Below are 16,431 nucleotides of genomic sequence, written 5' to 3'. Positions count from 1 at the left end.
GATGGCCATCTGTCAGGGGTGATTTGAATGCAATATTCCTGCTTCTTGGCAGAATGGGGTTGGACTGGATGATGGCCCATGAGGTCTCTTCCAACTCTTTGATTCTATGATTCTATGTGAGAGCCGTTCAGCAGTGGAACTCTCTGCCCCGGAGGGAGTGTGGTGGAGGCTCCTTCTTTGGAAGCTTTTAAACAGAGGCTGGATGGCCATCTGTCAGGGGTGATTTGAATGCAATATTCCTGTTTCTTGGCAGAATGGGGTTGGACTGGATGGCCCAGGAGGTCTCTTCCAACTCTAGGATTCTATGCCTGACTAAGGTGAGACTCTGAAACTCATCACTCAGTTGGAAAGATGTCTAGATTTTGCAGCTTTGAGATGACACTGCCTTGTCTCTCAGTTCAACTCCCCAAATGCAAATTAAGGGCCTAACCACTGTGTCTTAAAGGAGCATAAGCTATCCTCTAATGCAAGACGCATGGCTCTCTCCGATATCCAAAGCCTAGTTGAAGAGGCAGTCAACTTGGAGCACTACAGACCAGCCCTTTGCAGGCAGGCATCCTGGAAATCAGGGCAAATGCTGGGCTCGTTGTTCACGGCTGTGCTGCTCTCCTGTTTCATCACGTTGCCTCTCATCCCGGCTTCCCTTACAGGCCCAGACAAGCAGTCCCTCTCAAAACTGTTGCAAAGCACTTAATAGGCTCAGTGTCCATTCTGATATTATCTAGATATGGAACCAAAGACACAGCTCTGAGCCTCATGGACACTGGCAGAGCCAGCGGAGTACCTGGAAGAAAGAGTTCCAAGTGGACCTCCCAAGTTCAAAGCATACATTCACTAAGATTATTCCTGCTTCTTGGCAGGGGGTTGAACTGGATGGCCCATGAGGTCTCTTCCAACTCTTTGATTCTATGATTCTGAACTAGCTGTCCCTTGCCACACGTTGCTGTGGCCCTATGTATATGCGTTTATGTGTGTGTATATATATGTGTGTGTGTCTGCGTGTATATATGGGTATATATATATATATATATGTGTGTGTGTGTCTGTGTCTATATATATATTTGTGTATTTTATATGTGCAAATGCATATTGTGTATATGTGTGCGCTTGTCTATATGAATATAGACAATATAGACACTCCGGGGCAGAGAGTTCCACTGCTGAACGGCTCTCACAGTCAGGAAGTTCTTCCTCATGTTCAGAGAGGAGATTCCATCTGAACATGAGGAAGAACTTCCTGACTGTGAGAGCCGTTCAGCAGTGGAACTCTCTGCCCCGGAGTGTGGTGGAGGCTCCTTCTTTGGAAGCTTTTAAGCAGAGGCTGGATGACCAGAAGTAATGCAAATAAATAAATAAATAAATAAATATGTCAGGGGTGATTTGAATGCAATGTTCCTGCTTCTTGGCAGAATGGGGTTGGACTGGATGGCCCAGGAGGTCTCTTCCAACTCTTTGATTCTATGAATATTTGTGTGTATATGTGTATGTATATATGTATGTGTTCATATGTATAAGTATATGTGTGTATGTATATGTATGTGTTTATATGTGTATATTTGTGTGTGTTTGTGCATATATGTGTGTGTGTATGAATGTGTGTATGTGTATCTGTATATGAGTGTATGTGTATCTGTATATATGGTGTGTTTTGGGTTTTTTTTTAAGTCTATTCCACTGGGGTTTATGTGTGTGTGTGTGTTAAGGGGTGATGGACACTTGTTAGACTGTTAGGTGTATTGTGTCCAAATTTCGTGTCGATTCGCCCAGTGGTTTTTGAGTTATGTTAATCCCACAAACTAACATTGCATTTTTATGTATATAGATCAGGGGTCCTCAAACTTTTTAAACAGAGGGCCAGGTCACAGTCCCTCAAACTGTTGGAGGGCTGGATTATAATTTGAAAAAAATATTAATGAATTCCGATGCACGCTGCACATATCTTATTTGTAGTGCAAAAAAACACTTAAAACAATACAATAATCAAAATGAACAACAATTTTATTAAAAAATGAAATGCAAAGATACAGAATGGGGGACAATGCCTGGCTCGAGAGCAGTACGTGTGAAAAAGATCTTGGAGTCCTCGTGGGGAGGAAGTTAAACATGAGCCAACAATGTGATGTGGCGGCAAAAAAAGCCAATGGGATTTTGGCCTGCATCAAGAGGAGCCTAGTGTCTAGATCTAAGGAAGTCATGCTCCCCATGCTCTATTCTGCTTTGGTTAGACCACATCTGGAATATTGTGTCCAATTTTGGTCACCACAATTCAAGAGAGATATTGACTCTAAGCTGGAATGTGTCCAGAGGAGGGCGACTCAAATGATCAAGGGTCTGGAGAACAAGCCCTATGAGGAGCGGCTTAGGGAACTGGGCATGTTTAGCCTGAAGAAGAGAAGGCTGAGAGGAGATATGATGAGGGCCATGTATAAATATGTGAGAGGAAGCCACAGGGAGGAGGAGGGAGCAAGCTTGTTTGCTGCTTCCTTGGAGACTAGGACGCGGAACAATGGCTTCAAACTACAAGAGAGGAGATTCCATCTGAACATTAGGAAGAACTTCCTGACTGTGAGAGCCGTTCAGCAGTGGAACTCTCTGCCCCGGAGTGTGGTGGAGGCTCCTTCTTTGGAGGCTTTTAATCAGAGGCTGGATGGCCATTTGTCAGGGGTGATTTGAATTCAATATTCCTGCTTCTTGGCAGAATGGGGTTGGACTGGATAGCCCATGAGGTCTCTTCCAACTCTTTGATTCTATGATTCTATGAAATATAAACTTATTAGTATTTTAATGGGAAGTGTGGGCCTGCTTTGGCTGATGAGATAGGATTGTTGTTGTTGTGTGCTTTCAAGTTGTTTCAGACTGAGGTTAACCCTGAGTGAGGGCCGGGTAAATGACCTTGGAGGGCCATATCCTGGGCCTTAGTTTGAGGACCCCTGATATAGATGGTGAACTAATCAAGTGATAAATCTAGCATGCCATGAAGCCAACAAAAAGTGTTTGTGCCATGTTAAGTATCTCAGAAATCAGTGCTTTATCTGAATACTGCCAAAGCACAAGCATGACCAGGGGAGCATTTGCACAGCTAAAGCTTGTGCGCCAGCTGCGCCCGTACCTTGGGAAGTCTGACTTGGCCACGGTAGTCCACGCTCTGGTTACATCCCGTTTAGACTACTGCAACGCTCTCTACGTGGGGTTGCCTTTGAAGACGGCTTGGAAGCTCCAACTAGTCCAACGCTCGGCAGCCATGATTTTAACAGGAGCGGAGCGCAGGGAGCATACAACCCCCCTGTTGCGCCAACTCCACTGGCTACCGATCTGCCACCGGGCTGAATTCAAAGTGCTGGCGTTGGCCTTTAAAGCCCTAAACGGTTCCGGTCCAAGCTACCTATCTGACCGCATCTCTGCTTATGAACCCACCAGGACTTTGAGATCTTCCGGGGAGACCCTGCTCTCGATCCTGCCTGCTTCTCAAGCTCGGCTGGCGGGGACGAGAGATAGGGCCTTCTCGGTGGTGGCTCCTCGGCTGTGGAACGCCCTTCCTACGGACATTAAACTAGCACCATCTCTAATGGTATTCCGCAAAAAGGTGAAGACCTGGATGTTTGTGCAGGCGTTTGAGTAATTTAGTGCAATCTGGTAATGGAACATAGGAATGGAACAATGGACGACGAACCTGGATTACGCTTGGATGATGAGAAGATTGGGTACGGTTGTTTTTTGTAATAATTGTGCATTGTAATTGCTTATTGGTAATTTATGGATAATGTGTTAAGTCAATTGTTATATGTTGTATGGAACCACTGCTGTTTCTACTGTTTTTACTGTTTGTGAACCGCTGTGAGTCGCCTTTGGGCTTGAGATATAGCAGTATATACGCAAAGTAAATAAATAAATAAGTAAATAAATAATGCTCCAGGAAACCTAACAGCTCTGTGCCACCTGCGTTTCTGGGCAATTGCAGATCGACCCAAGTTCATACCAAGGGGAAGGGTGGGGAAGATTTGGAGAAGCCCATCCCTAACACTGGCAAACCCGGACTCTGCAAACCAGCCCTTAACAGACGTGCGTTGCAACACAGAGCTTTCCCGGACAAGTTCCAATGTCACTTCTTGCCTTTGAAGAGAAACCCTCTGCTCTATTCAGGGAACTTGTGATGACTTGGGGATTTCAGCCCAGGCGTTATTTATAGCAACCCCAGCCAGGGTGCTGGAGTCATCTGCCCTGGTCCCCGGCATTTACTTCCCAAGCAGAAGTTGGACCACAACTAAAAATACAAGCAAAGTGCCCTAAATCAGCCACAGCTAAAGCTGCGCCAGGGCAGTGCCAAAAGCACAACGCTCTTCATTTTGGAGATCCAATCACCCTCCAAAGAGAAATGTGCCAGGGGACTGCACCAGATCCACGGGCCAGAAAACAGACCAACTCAGCCGCTGCTAAACGAGGCGGGCTCTCCTGATATCCTGCCCAACTTGGGAATAGGCAGATATGTTAAGACTTGTCGAAAGACTACCACGATGAGAAAAACCTGAAGTGCAAGAGCAAGAAAGCGCCCTGACTTTATCTACTTCCAGGTAAACAAGGGAAAGCTACTCTGGAAGTTTTCGTGAGTAATACACCTCGAAGTGCACACCTTTCAGTGAAGCCTTGTTTTCACAGAAAATGTCGCAGTTAACACTTTAAAAACAACTCATTTTCTGTATTGTTGAAGGCTTTCATGGCTGGAATCACTAGGTTCTTGTGGGTTTTTTCGGGCTATAGGGCCATGTTCTAGAGGCATTTTCTCCTGACATTTCGCCTGCATCTATCTATGTCAAGCATCCTCAGAAGTAGTGAGGTCTGTGGGAATTAGGACAATGGGTTTATATATCTGTGGAATGGCTGGGGTGGGGCAAAAGAAAGGAAGAGACCATGAAAATGAACAAAATCTGGCTACCAGTATTAAAAAAACTCTAAAATTACAACAGCAAAACAGCAGAGAGGAAACAACCAGGCACATCTTAACACCTCTCAACAAAAGATTTTCCCAGGCTCAGCCAGGCCTTCAAATGCCAATGAAGGTGGTCAGTTGAAACATTCCCACCTAGCTCCAGCAGAGAAGAGCTCTTTGTCCCACCCCAGCCATTCCACAGATATATAAACCCATTGTCCTAATTCCCACAGACCTCACTACCTCTGAAGATGCTTGCCATAGATGCAGGCGAAACGTCAGGAGAAAATGCCTCTAGCCCAAAAAACCCATGGCCCTATAGCCCGAAAAAACCCACAAGAACCTAGTGATTCCAGCCATGAAAGCCTTCGACAATACAGAAAATGAGTTGTTTTTAAAGGGTTAGCTATGGCAGTTCTTGCCACAAGTCTCCCAGATCCAAGTGGCATGAATCAGGTGTTTGCCTGGCAAATGCTCCCTAAATTGAGATGCCACTCCTGGAATGTCAATCTATATATATAAAAAAATGTTCTGGTCATAATGAGTACCTTAAAAACAAAAGAACCAATGAACGAAATCACACCAAATTTGGCAATAAAACATCTCACAACACAAGGAGTGACCATCACTCAAAAAATTATGATTTTTTTTTCATTTGGGAGTTGTAGTTGCTGGGATTTATAGTTCACCTACAATCAAAGAGCATTCTGAACTCCACCAACAACAATGGAATTGAACCAAACTTGGTACACAGAACTCCCATGACCACCAGAAAACACTGGAAGGGCTTGGTGAGCATTGACTTTGAGTTTGGGAGTTGTAGTTCGCCTACATCAAGAGAGCACTATGGACTCAAACAATGAGGAATCTGGACCAAACTTGGCACAAAAATTCCATATGCCCAAATATAAACACAGATGGAGTTTGGGTGAAATAGACCTTGACATTTGGGAGTTGGAGTTACTAGGATTTATAGTTCACCTACAATCAAAGAGCATTCTGAACTCCACCAACAATGGAATTGAACCAAGCTTGGTACACAGAACGCCCATGACCACCAGAAAATACTGGAAGGGCTTGGTGGGCATTGACTTTGAGTTTGGGAGTTGTAGTTCGCCTACATCAAGAGAGCACTGTGGACTCAAACAATGAGGAATCTGGACCAAACTTGGCACAAAAATTCCATATGCCCAAATATGTACACAGATGGAGTTTGGGGGTGACCCCCCCCCCCGGGTCTTGACTTCCCATTTTGAGAAATGCTGCCTTAAGGCCACCCAGTCCAACTCCCTTCATCAGGGCAAGAAAACATAATCAAAGCCCTCCTGATAAAGGGCCATCCAGCCACTCTCTCACACACATATATGTATATGACAGATGCAGTATCAAAGATTTCAAAGGGACCCCTAAAAAAGGACAATGATATGTTGCATGTTCCAGAGTAGGCAAACCAGACACTCTCCACATCAACACTGACAAAGAAACAGCAAGAAATACTGTTTACCCAGAAGCATAAAGAAATGACATAGATTAGAAACCAACACTTTCTCATTGCTTTATTTTCCAGATCACCAGACTGGGCCACAGCAACGCATGGCAGGGGACCGCTAGTTAGCTCTAAAAAGGCTGCCCTTCAAAACTTTGATCAGTTGGCCCACTGATATAAAATAATAATTATAAAGGAAGCTATTTACAGAGTAACTGGACACAAGCAGAACAACTTCCTCCCACTGTGATTTGGGGGGGGGGGGGTATTCCACCTCCAAAATGACCTGGAGGTTACAAATGCTTCTTCCATGCTCTCCTCTGCAAATCCTTACCTTTGCATCTTGTTATGACACCAAAGAAGCAGGAAACGCCTCTTCTTCCTACAATTTGGGTCAGGAGAACGCTTGTGTTGTGTTTGACATCATTCCCCGGCAACTGCTTTGAGCACAAAGCACTACCGACCAGGGCTTAATTCAATCTCAGGGGCAGTCGGGTGCTGCCCAGTCGAGACCAAAGCCCCGCAATCTCTGCTGCCTGACTCTACAACCAGCAAATGAATCCAAGAGCCCCAGCATGCAGAAAACTGCTGTGCTTGCCAGGAAATAATATCAGGCCTAAGCTTGCAACTTGAGATCTCGGAGGAGCATTGCTTCAATCATAAGGAAAGCAGAGAACTCGAGCAGACTGGCTCAGTTTGATTTCTTCACAAAGACTCAGAAGTAGTTGTAAACAGAAACAGAGGTAGCCATGGTGCCTCGTCCACGATAAATACTTTGCATTTGTGTTCCCTTAAGACCAGAGGTGCCTGCAAAACCACATGCCAGCGCAGCAACTGCACAGACACAAATGGGTCACAAATTGATGATCTCAGACTAAAATCCAACTGCTAGTCCCAACCCGTGTTATGTGAGCTTTGCCTTGCGGAGCCTCACAGATGAGAGACCTCCAAGGAATCTTCCAAATCAATAGGAGCATAGTGTCTAGATCTAGGGAAGTCCTGCTCCCCATGCTCTATTCCACTTTGGTTAGACCACACCTGGAATATTGTGTCCAATTCTGGGCACCACAATTCAAGAGAGATCTTGACTCTAAGCTGGAATGTGTCCAGAGGAGGGTGACTAAAATGATCAAGGGTCTGGAGAACAAGCTCTATGAGGAGCGGCTTAAGGAGCTGGGCATGTTTAGCCTGGAGAAGGCTGAGAGGGAGGAGGGAGCAAGCTTGTTTTCAGCTTCCTTGGAGACTAGGACGCAATGGAACAATGGCTTCAAACTACAAGAGAGGAGATTCCATCTGAACATGAGGAAGAACTTCCTGACTGAGAGCCGTTCAGCAGTGGAACTCTCTGCTTAAAAGCTTCCAAAGAAGGAGTGTGGTGGAGGCTCCTTCTTTGGAAGCTTTTAAGCAGAGGCTGGATGGCCATTTGTCAGGGGTGATTTGAATGCAATATTCCTGCTTCTTGGCAGAGGGTTGGACTGGATGGCCCATGAGGTCTCTTCCAACTCTTTGATTCTATGATTCTATGAAAGTAAACTCCTGATATCTATCCAAGTGTTGACCTACAACAGTGTTTCTCAACCTGGGGGTCAGGACCCCTGGGGGGGTCGCGAGGGGTTGTCAGAGGGGTCACCAAAGACCAGCAGAAAATATGGTGTTTTCATTGGTGATGGGGGTTCTGTGTGGGAAGTTTGGCCCAATTCTATCATTGGTGGGGTTCAGAACACTCTTTGATTGTAAATGAGCTATAAATCCCAGCAATTACAAATCTGAAATGCCAAGGTCTATTTTCCCCAAACTACACCAGCGTTCACATTTGGGCATATTAAGCATTTGTGCCAAGTTTGGTCCAGATCCATCATTGTTTGAGTCCACAGTGCTCTGTGGATGGAGGTGAACTACAACTCCCAAACACAAGGTCAATGCCCACCAAATCCTTCCAGTATTTTCTGTTAGTCATTGGAGTTCTGTGTGGCCAAGTTAGGTTCAATTCCCTCATTGGTGGAGTCCATAATGTCATTAGGTGAACTACAAATCCCAGAAACTACAACTCCCAAATGACAAAATCAACGCCGCCCAACCCCACCAGTATTCAAATTTGGGCTTATTGGGTATTTGTGCCAAATTTGGTCCAGTGAATGAAAATACATCCTGCAGATCAGATATTTACATGATGATTCATGTAAATGAAAATCACAATTATGAAGTAGCAACGAAAATAACGTTATGGTTGGGGTGGTCACCACAACATGAGGAACTGTACTAAGGGGTCATGGCATTAGGAAGGTTGAGAAACACTGACCTACAGGTTGAGCATTTCATTTAGTTTCCCTCTGAAGAAACAATTCAAAAGCAAGCCAACTACAGCAGACTTGCTGAATCAAATGGTGAAATGTACATCAGGAGCTTTATAAACCTCAATGGGTCTACTCCAGGGAAGGGTAAGAACTGACATGCAGTTTCCACAAAAGACACAAGGTTATTGGGGTTCTGTAGGGGTTTTTTGGGCTATATGGCCATGTTCTAGAGGCATTTTCTCCTGACGTTTCGCCTGCATCTGTGGCAAGCATCCTCAGAGGTAGTGAGGTCCTACCTCTGAGGATACTTGCCACAGATGCGGGAGAAACATCAGGAGAAAATGCCTCTAGAACATGGTCATATAGCCCCCAAAAAACCTACAACAACCTTGTGATTCCGGCCATGAAAGCCTTCGACAAAACACCAGGTTATGCCTGACAGGAGTAGACATCTGCCTGGATTGATTAGTCCACAGCACTCACCTTTTCCCTCAAGGACTCTCTAGTTTTGTGTAGCTGAGAGTATACATAGCTTGGAAACAGCCCCAGTGATGGAAGCCAGCCAAATGTTAGCCCAAGCCACACCTATCTAGCTCAGCGCAGTTACAAAGAAAGCAAAACCCAGACTGCAATTGTCTTCCAATAATCTTTCCTAAGTGCACCACACCCATCACCCTATCGAGCCTGCAAAACCTCCAAGAAGAGGAATCCGGTTAACTACGGGAGCTTAACCCTCCCCAAACGAAGCACACTGTACTCCCTTTCCTCACATTTATACTGCTCTACCCCAAAGTCAACACAGCCTCATTCAGAACCAAAATTCAGACTTTTGGAAAGATCAGAAACCAGCAGCTCAGTTAATGTCAACTGACTGTATGTCACAGTGTGTCCTTCCTCCGTCTGAGTCAAGGTGGCTAATAGTACACTCCAAAGACACAAAAAATCCAGCAAAGACAGAATAGGAAGGGGGTGTGCAACCACGTGTGCCTTCAAATTGCCTGTTGACGTTTGGGGAGTTCATACATGTTCTAGTGCTTTCTCAGGAAAGGAATTACTTTTAATATATGTGTGTTATGGCAACAATTTTTATGCTTATATTTTGTTTTGTTAATCTTATGGTTATGTTGTTTTTTATTTATTTTATTTATTTATTTACTTTATTTGTGTACCGCTCTTCTCATCCCTTTGGCGACTCAGAGCAGTTAACAACACAGTTTCAATATACATGGTACAAAACCATTGGACATTTAAAGCAATAGTAAACAATTAATTAAACAGCAAACATCAACATCAATATCAATATTTTTACTTTGTATGTTTTGTGATGTTACCTGGGAACCACTCTGAGTCCCCTCGGGGAGATGGAGCGGTATATAAAGTTTTTATTATATTATTATTATTATTATTATTATATTATTATTATTATTATTATTATTATTATCTCTTGTTTGGGTATCGGCCAGCACGTCAACGACTTAAATCAAGAAATAGTTTTCTTAGATCTACAGAGACACTCGCTGGAACACCTCAGCAAGCGAGAGTCCAAAAGTGGCAGGCTCAAACCCAGCACCTCAATCCGTGGGTGATACTAGATGAAAGACTCCCCGCTGGGCACACAGAAGACTGGGTGACTTGGAAGGCGCTGAACAGACTGCGCTCTGGCACCACGAGATGCAGAGCCAATCTTAAGAAATGGGGCTACAAAGTTGAATCCACAACATGCGAGTGCGGAGAAGAGCAAACCACTGACCACCTGCTGCAATGCAACCTGAGCCCTGCTACATGCACAACGGAGGACCTTTGTGCGGCAACACCAGAGGCACTCCAAGTGGCCAGAGACTGGTCAAAGGACATTTAATCAACTACCAAGTTTGCAAAATTTGTGCTTTTTTAATCTATTTGTTTGTTTTGTTCTGTTAGAAATGTAATACAATGGTGTGGTTGCTGATGACACGATAAATAAATACATTATTATACCAGAGGTGGTTTGGCCAGTTCCTTGCCCTGCAACAGAGCCCACAGCACCTTTTGTGTACTGGGAGCTTCCTTTCCAACGACTACCTGGGGCTGGCCCTGCTCAGGTGAAAGAGAGTTGCCACTGGCATCAGAGGTGTGGGCTGTCTTGGCTGGGAGAAGTCAGCCCAAGGCAGGCGGGGGCAAACTTTGCTGTTAGGAATTGTGGGAATTGAAGTCCAAAGTTTGCCCATGCCTATCTCGCTACATGAACTTGCTCCATGGATGGGAATGAATGAAGTGTTGGGGAGCACATGAGAATTATTTATTTGCTTTATTTATATGCCGCTTTTCTCAGCCCTCGGGCGACTCAAAGCGGGATAACTGCCTCCTTCACTGCTACCAAGCATTCAGCAGGGAAGATATCCTGGGCAGATGCAGATTGGATGTGGGAGGGAGAGGCAGGGGCCACAGAGGAGCCACAGAAACAGGGAAACAAAAGCTTCGACAGCAGTGTGTGGGTGCATCTATATGGCACACTTAGCCCCATCTTGCCACTTTTTGCAAAGCACTGTGATTGTATCCGTGCAAATCCCTGCAGCCCTGGTTCACCAGGAGTGTATGGGGAAAAGTTAAACATTTTCACTGGAAGACCGGGTCATTTACGGTTGGAAATGAAAGTGATGTGGAATGGCATCAATGAAATGGGGTGGGGTTGAAACGAGGAAGAAGATGAGGAGAAAGACTGACCCAGAGAAAGAAAGCCAAAGGAAGGAGAGGGATTGTTAGCCACCTTGAGTCCCCATGGGGAGAAGGGGTACTAATAATAATAATAATAATAATAATAATTCAGAACGTTGACAAAATCATGACCTGTCAACTGCAAGAGGAACCCCGGAGTAAACAGACAAACTAGAAAATGTATTGTCGAAGGCTTTCATGGCCGGAATCACTCAGTTCTTGTGGGTTTTTTCGGGCTATATGGCCATGTTCTAGAGGCATTTCTCCTGACGTTTCGCCTGCATCTATGGCAGGCTTCCTCAGAGGAAGCCTGCCATAGATGCAGGCGAAACGTCAGGAGAAATGCCTCTAGAACATGGCCATATAGCCCGAAAAAACCCACAAGAACTGAGACAAACTAGAGTTGGAAATTGACCCAGGAATGGCCAAGACAATGTAATGGAGGAGGACTGAACGAGAGGACATAGTTCTTTTTAAATTGTTTATTATGCACTGTCGTTTATGTTTAATTGGCACTTAATGTTTTTGCTTTATTAATGTATGTATTTTGTTTCGGCACTGAATTGTGCCGACTATGTATACCGCCCTGAGTCGCCTTCGGGCTGAAATGGGCGGGATAGAAATAATGTAAATAAATAAATAAAATAAAAGGCCAGATTACTTGGATCTGCGCACATTATTCGAAAATACATCACACAGTCCTAGGCGCTTGGGAAGTTTTCAACTTGCGCTATGAAATCCAGCATATGTATCTCATTTGCTGTGACATACTGTGTTTTTGTGCCAGCAAAATAATAATAATTTAGGACAAATGGTGATGGACAAGAAGGGGTGACCCTACAAGAGATACCTGCTACGCCTTTGGTGAGTAGGTATACAACCTCACCCTATTGCTCAGCCTCAACATTTTTGTCATTGGAGTATACGTATCCCCCCCGCCCCTCATGGGAAAACTTGATTCCACAATCCCCATTTTAACCTGCTTCTCCTTTTATCTCACCTGTGTTTTTAATTAGTTTTTTAATCATTTTCTTGCACATGTAGCCTGCCCATTGTCATTGCGACTATGTTTATTGTAATCTTATATCGTGAATGTATTCATATATTTTATGTGATTACAATGTAATGTAATGTTACCCCTCTATTCTGCCTTGGTTAGACCACACCTGGAATATTGTGTCCAATTCTGGGCACCATAATTGAAGAGAGATTTTGACAAGCTGGAATGTGTCCAGTGGAGGGCGGCTGAAATGATCAAGAGTTTGGAGAACAAGCCCTATGAGGAGCGGCTTAAAGAGCTGAGCATGTTTAGCCTGAAGAAGAGAAGGCTGAGAGGAGACATGATAGCCATGTATAAACATGTGAGAGGAAGCCACAGGGAGGAGGGAGCAAGCTTGTTTTCTGCTTCCATAGAAGCTAGGACAAGGAACAATGGCTTCAAACTACAAGAGAGGAGGAAGAACTTCCTGACTCTGAGAGCCATTCAGCAGTGGAACTCTCTGCCCTGGAGTATGGTGGAGGCTCCTTCTTTGGAAGCTTTTAAACAGAGGCTGGATGGCCATCTGTGAGGGGTGTTTTGAATGCATATTCCTGCTTCTTGGCAGAATGGGGTGGGACTGGATGAGGTCTTTTTCAACTCTATGATTCTATTAATATTATTTGTTGCATGTGTTTTTGGATTTATTTTGCTGTAATTTGTTGTTCAGGCTTGACCTTGTGTAAGCCACCCCGAGTCCCCATTGGGGAGATGGTGGCGGGGTATAAATAAAGATTATTATTATTATTGTTATTATTACTACTACTACGACATTAGGAGATTCCATCTGAACATGAGGAAGAACTTCCTGACTGTGAGAGCCGTTCAGCAGTGGAACTCTCTGCCCCAGAGTGTGGTGGAGGCTCCTTCTTTGGAAGCTTTTAAACAGAGGCTGGATGGCCATCTGTCAGGGGTGCTTTGAATGCAATATTCCTGCTTCTTGGCAGAATGGGGTTGGACTGGATGGCCCAGGAGGTCTCTTCCAACTCTTTGATTCTATGATTACCCTTTTCCTGATGGCAGAGAGTTCCTTAGATGTCCAAAGGCAGTTCAATCAAATATTGGAATGTGAGAAAAAGGTTGGGATATTTTACTATATGTCAGTGGTTTTGAAAAAAAAAGGCCCAGAAATAATAAATTCAAAATATGTATGATGCTGAAAGGAATTATTATAGTTAAAAATCATGACCAGTCCAGAGTTGTATGTCTTGGGAATCCTGCACCATCAACCCGGAAGAAAATATGGAAGATGATAACTGCAGCAAGAATTGTTTATGCACAGGGATGGAAGGAGCCAGCTACCCCAACACCAAAAGATCTGCAAAGTACCCAAAACGAACAAACTGATGATGATGCTGATCAGGAAGAAATCCTCAACCAGCTTCAAGAAAGACTGGGATTTACCATCTTTTCACTGAAATGATGGGAGGGAATGTCAATTGTAGAATTCATGAATTAGACAAATGTTCTGAAAAGTGTCGTAATTTAGCAATACCTAAAATGAATGGACTAATGAGGGATAAAGATCAACAGCCTGTGAGTATGAGGTTTGCAGGATTTTCTCTGTAGTTGTGTGCTCAAGGGTTAGTACAGTTTGTGTTTGCATGTCAATAGAGGCATGTGTCTGATTGGTGTGTGGGAGTTGAAGTCCAAAACACTGGAGAGACAGCCAAAGTTTGATCACACCTGGTCTAAAGAGAGTAGGATAAAAGGAGTGTGGGGCTCAAAGAACAGTCTCTATATTTCAGTGTTTGCAGATGAGTATCATTAATGAAATAAAGGCATGTGAATAAAAAAAAGAGAGGCAATTTTTCCCAGTGGAAATGATGATGATGATGATGATGATTGGGGGGGGGGAGGAAGGAAGGACAGGTGGAAGGAAGGAAAGAAAGGAGGATGGGAGGAAGAAGAACAGGAGGAAGGAAAGAAGGCAGGCAAGGATAGATGGAAGGAAAGAATGAAGGATAGATGGATGGAAGCAAAGAAAGAAGGCGGGAAAGAAGGCTAGATGGAAGGAAACAAGAAGGAAAGGAAGGAAGGAAAGAAGGGAAGGAAGGGAAGGAAGAAAGGCAGAAAAGAAGAATGGATGGAAGAAACAAAAGACAGAAAAAAGAAGGAAAGAAATGGAAGGAAGAAGGCAGGCAAGAAATATAGATGGAAAGATGAAGAAAAAAAGGATAGATGGAAGGAAGGAAAGAACAAAGGACAGGAGGAAGGAAGGAAGAAAAGAAAGAAGGAATGAAGGAAGGCAGGAAAGAAAAAGAAGGAAGGAAAGAAGGAAGGAAGGAGGCAGGCAAGAAGGATGGAAGGAAGGAAAGAATGGAGGAAAGAAAGAAAAACAGAAAGAAGGAAAGAAAAGGAAGGGAGAAAGAAGGCAGGCAAGAAAGAAAGAAAGAAAGGATGAAGGCAGGCAAGGACAGATGGAAAGAAGAAAAGATGGAAGAAAGGAAGGAGGAAGGAAAGAGAAGGGAGGAAGGAAGAAGGCAGGCAAGAAGGACAGATGGAAGGAAAAATGATGGATGGGTGGGTGGGTGGAAGGAAAGAAGAAACGAAGGACAGGAGGAAGGAAGAAAAGAAAGAAAGAAAGAACAAAGAACAGGAGGAAGGAAAGAAGGCAGGCAAGAAGGATAGATGGAAAGAAGAAAAGATGGAAGGAAGAAAAGAAAGAAGGAAGAATAGATGGAAGAAAGGAAGAAAAGAAAGAAGGAAGGCAGGAAAGAAAAGGAAGGAAGGAAGAAGTCAGGCAAGAAGGACAGATAGAAAGAAGAAAAGATGGAAGGAAGAAAAGAAAGGAAAGAAGAAAAGAAAGAAAGAAGGAATGAAAGAAGGAAGGCAGGAAAGAAAAAAGAAGGAAGGGAAAGGGAAAAGTCAGGCAAGAAGGACAGATGGAAAGAAGAAAAGATAGATAAAAGGAAGAAAAGAAAGAAGGGAGGAAGGAAAGAAGGTAGGAATGAAAGAAGGAAGGAAAGCAAAAAGGAAGGAAAGAAAAGGAAGAAGGCAGGCAAGATGGACAGATAGAAAGAAGAAAAGATAGAAGGAAGAAAAGAAAGAAAAAAAGGAAGGAAGGAAGGAAGGCAGGCAAGAAGGACAGATGGAAAGAAGAAAAGATGGAAGGAAGGAAGAAGGAAGGAAGGAAAGAAAAGGAAGAAGGCAGGCAAGAAGGATAGATGGAAGGAAGAGAGGAAAGGCAAGAGGGAAGGAGGGGAGGGTGTTTGGGGTGCCCCCTTGCCCTCCCCTCCCCTGAGGCCTGCTCACCGATGGTGGAGATGAAGGTGGTGTTGAAGGCATCGTCGGAGAAGCGGAAGAGGACGCAGGTCTTGCCGACGCCGGAGTCGCCGATGAGGAGCAGCTTGAAGAGCAGGTCGTAGGTTTTCTTCGCCATGGGGCCCGACGGCGACGCCCCGCTCCGGGACACGCCAGGCCCTCCCTCGAGCCCTCCTCCTCCCTCAGGAGAGCCCCGGCGAGGGGAGAAGAAGAAGGAGAAGAGGGGACGAAGAGGAGGAGGAGGCACAAAATGGCGGCCGGCGTGGAGGAGAGGCCAAGCGGAGAGGGAGGCGGCGGCGGTGGGGTGTTCCCGGTGGGCTCCTTCCTTCCTTTCCTTCCTTCCTTCCTTCACGGCCGGGCGGCGCTGGGCCTCATGCTCGCTCCATCCCTTCCCTTCGCTTCTTTCCCTCAGGCTCTGTCACTGTCTCTCCGCCTCACGAGAGGAGGAGGAGCAGGAGAGTAGGCCGCACGCGCGCTCACGCCACACGCACGCAGCCACGGGCGCGCGCACGTCCAGGCCGGCCGCTCCCTTCTTCTTCCTTACCCCTCTCAGCTCTCAGCTAGTGCGCCTGCGCAGAAGGAGGCGGCGCCCGGTGCGTGCGCAAGCCCGACGACGCACGTACGCACGCACGCACGCAAGCCGGCCTGCCGCTCCCTTCCTGAGAGGGGAAAAAGAGCAAGCACGCACGCGCGCGCACGCAAGGCCGGCCTTTCCTTTCTCTCTCTCTCTCTC

General features: G+C 45.2%; 1 protein-coding gene across 1 annotated transcript in view; it reads right to left on the bottom strand.

The window, feature by feature from the left end:
* Positions 1-16,115, bottom strand: part of RAB10 (RAB10, member RAS oncogene family) — a 78,519-nt gene extending 62,404 nt beyond the window's left edge. The window contains exon 1 of the mRNA XM_060754797.2: positions 15,690-16,115. Coding sequence (XP_060610780.1) covers positions 15,690-15,816 — 127 coding nt within the window. The 5' untranslated portion in view covers positions 15,817-16,115. The remainder of the gene's footprint in view (positions 1-15,689) is intronic.
* Between the last annotated feature and the right edge of the window lie 316 nt (positions 16,116-16,431).

Source organism: Anolis sagrei, chromosome 1 (genome assembly GCF_037176765.1).
Source record: "Anolis sagrei isolate rAnoSag1 chromosome 1, rAnoSag1.mat, whole genome shotgun sequence".
Taxonomy (NCBI): Eukaryota; Metazoa; Chordata; class Lepidosauria; order Squamata; family Dactyloidae; genus Anolis; species Anolis sagrei.
The sequence above is the reverse complement of the archived record's forward strand: the minus strand, read 5'-3'. Positions and strand labels throughout refer to the sequence as shown.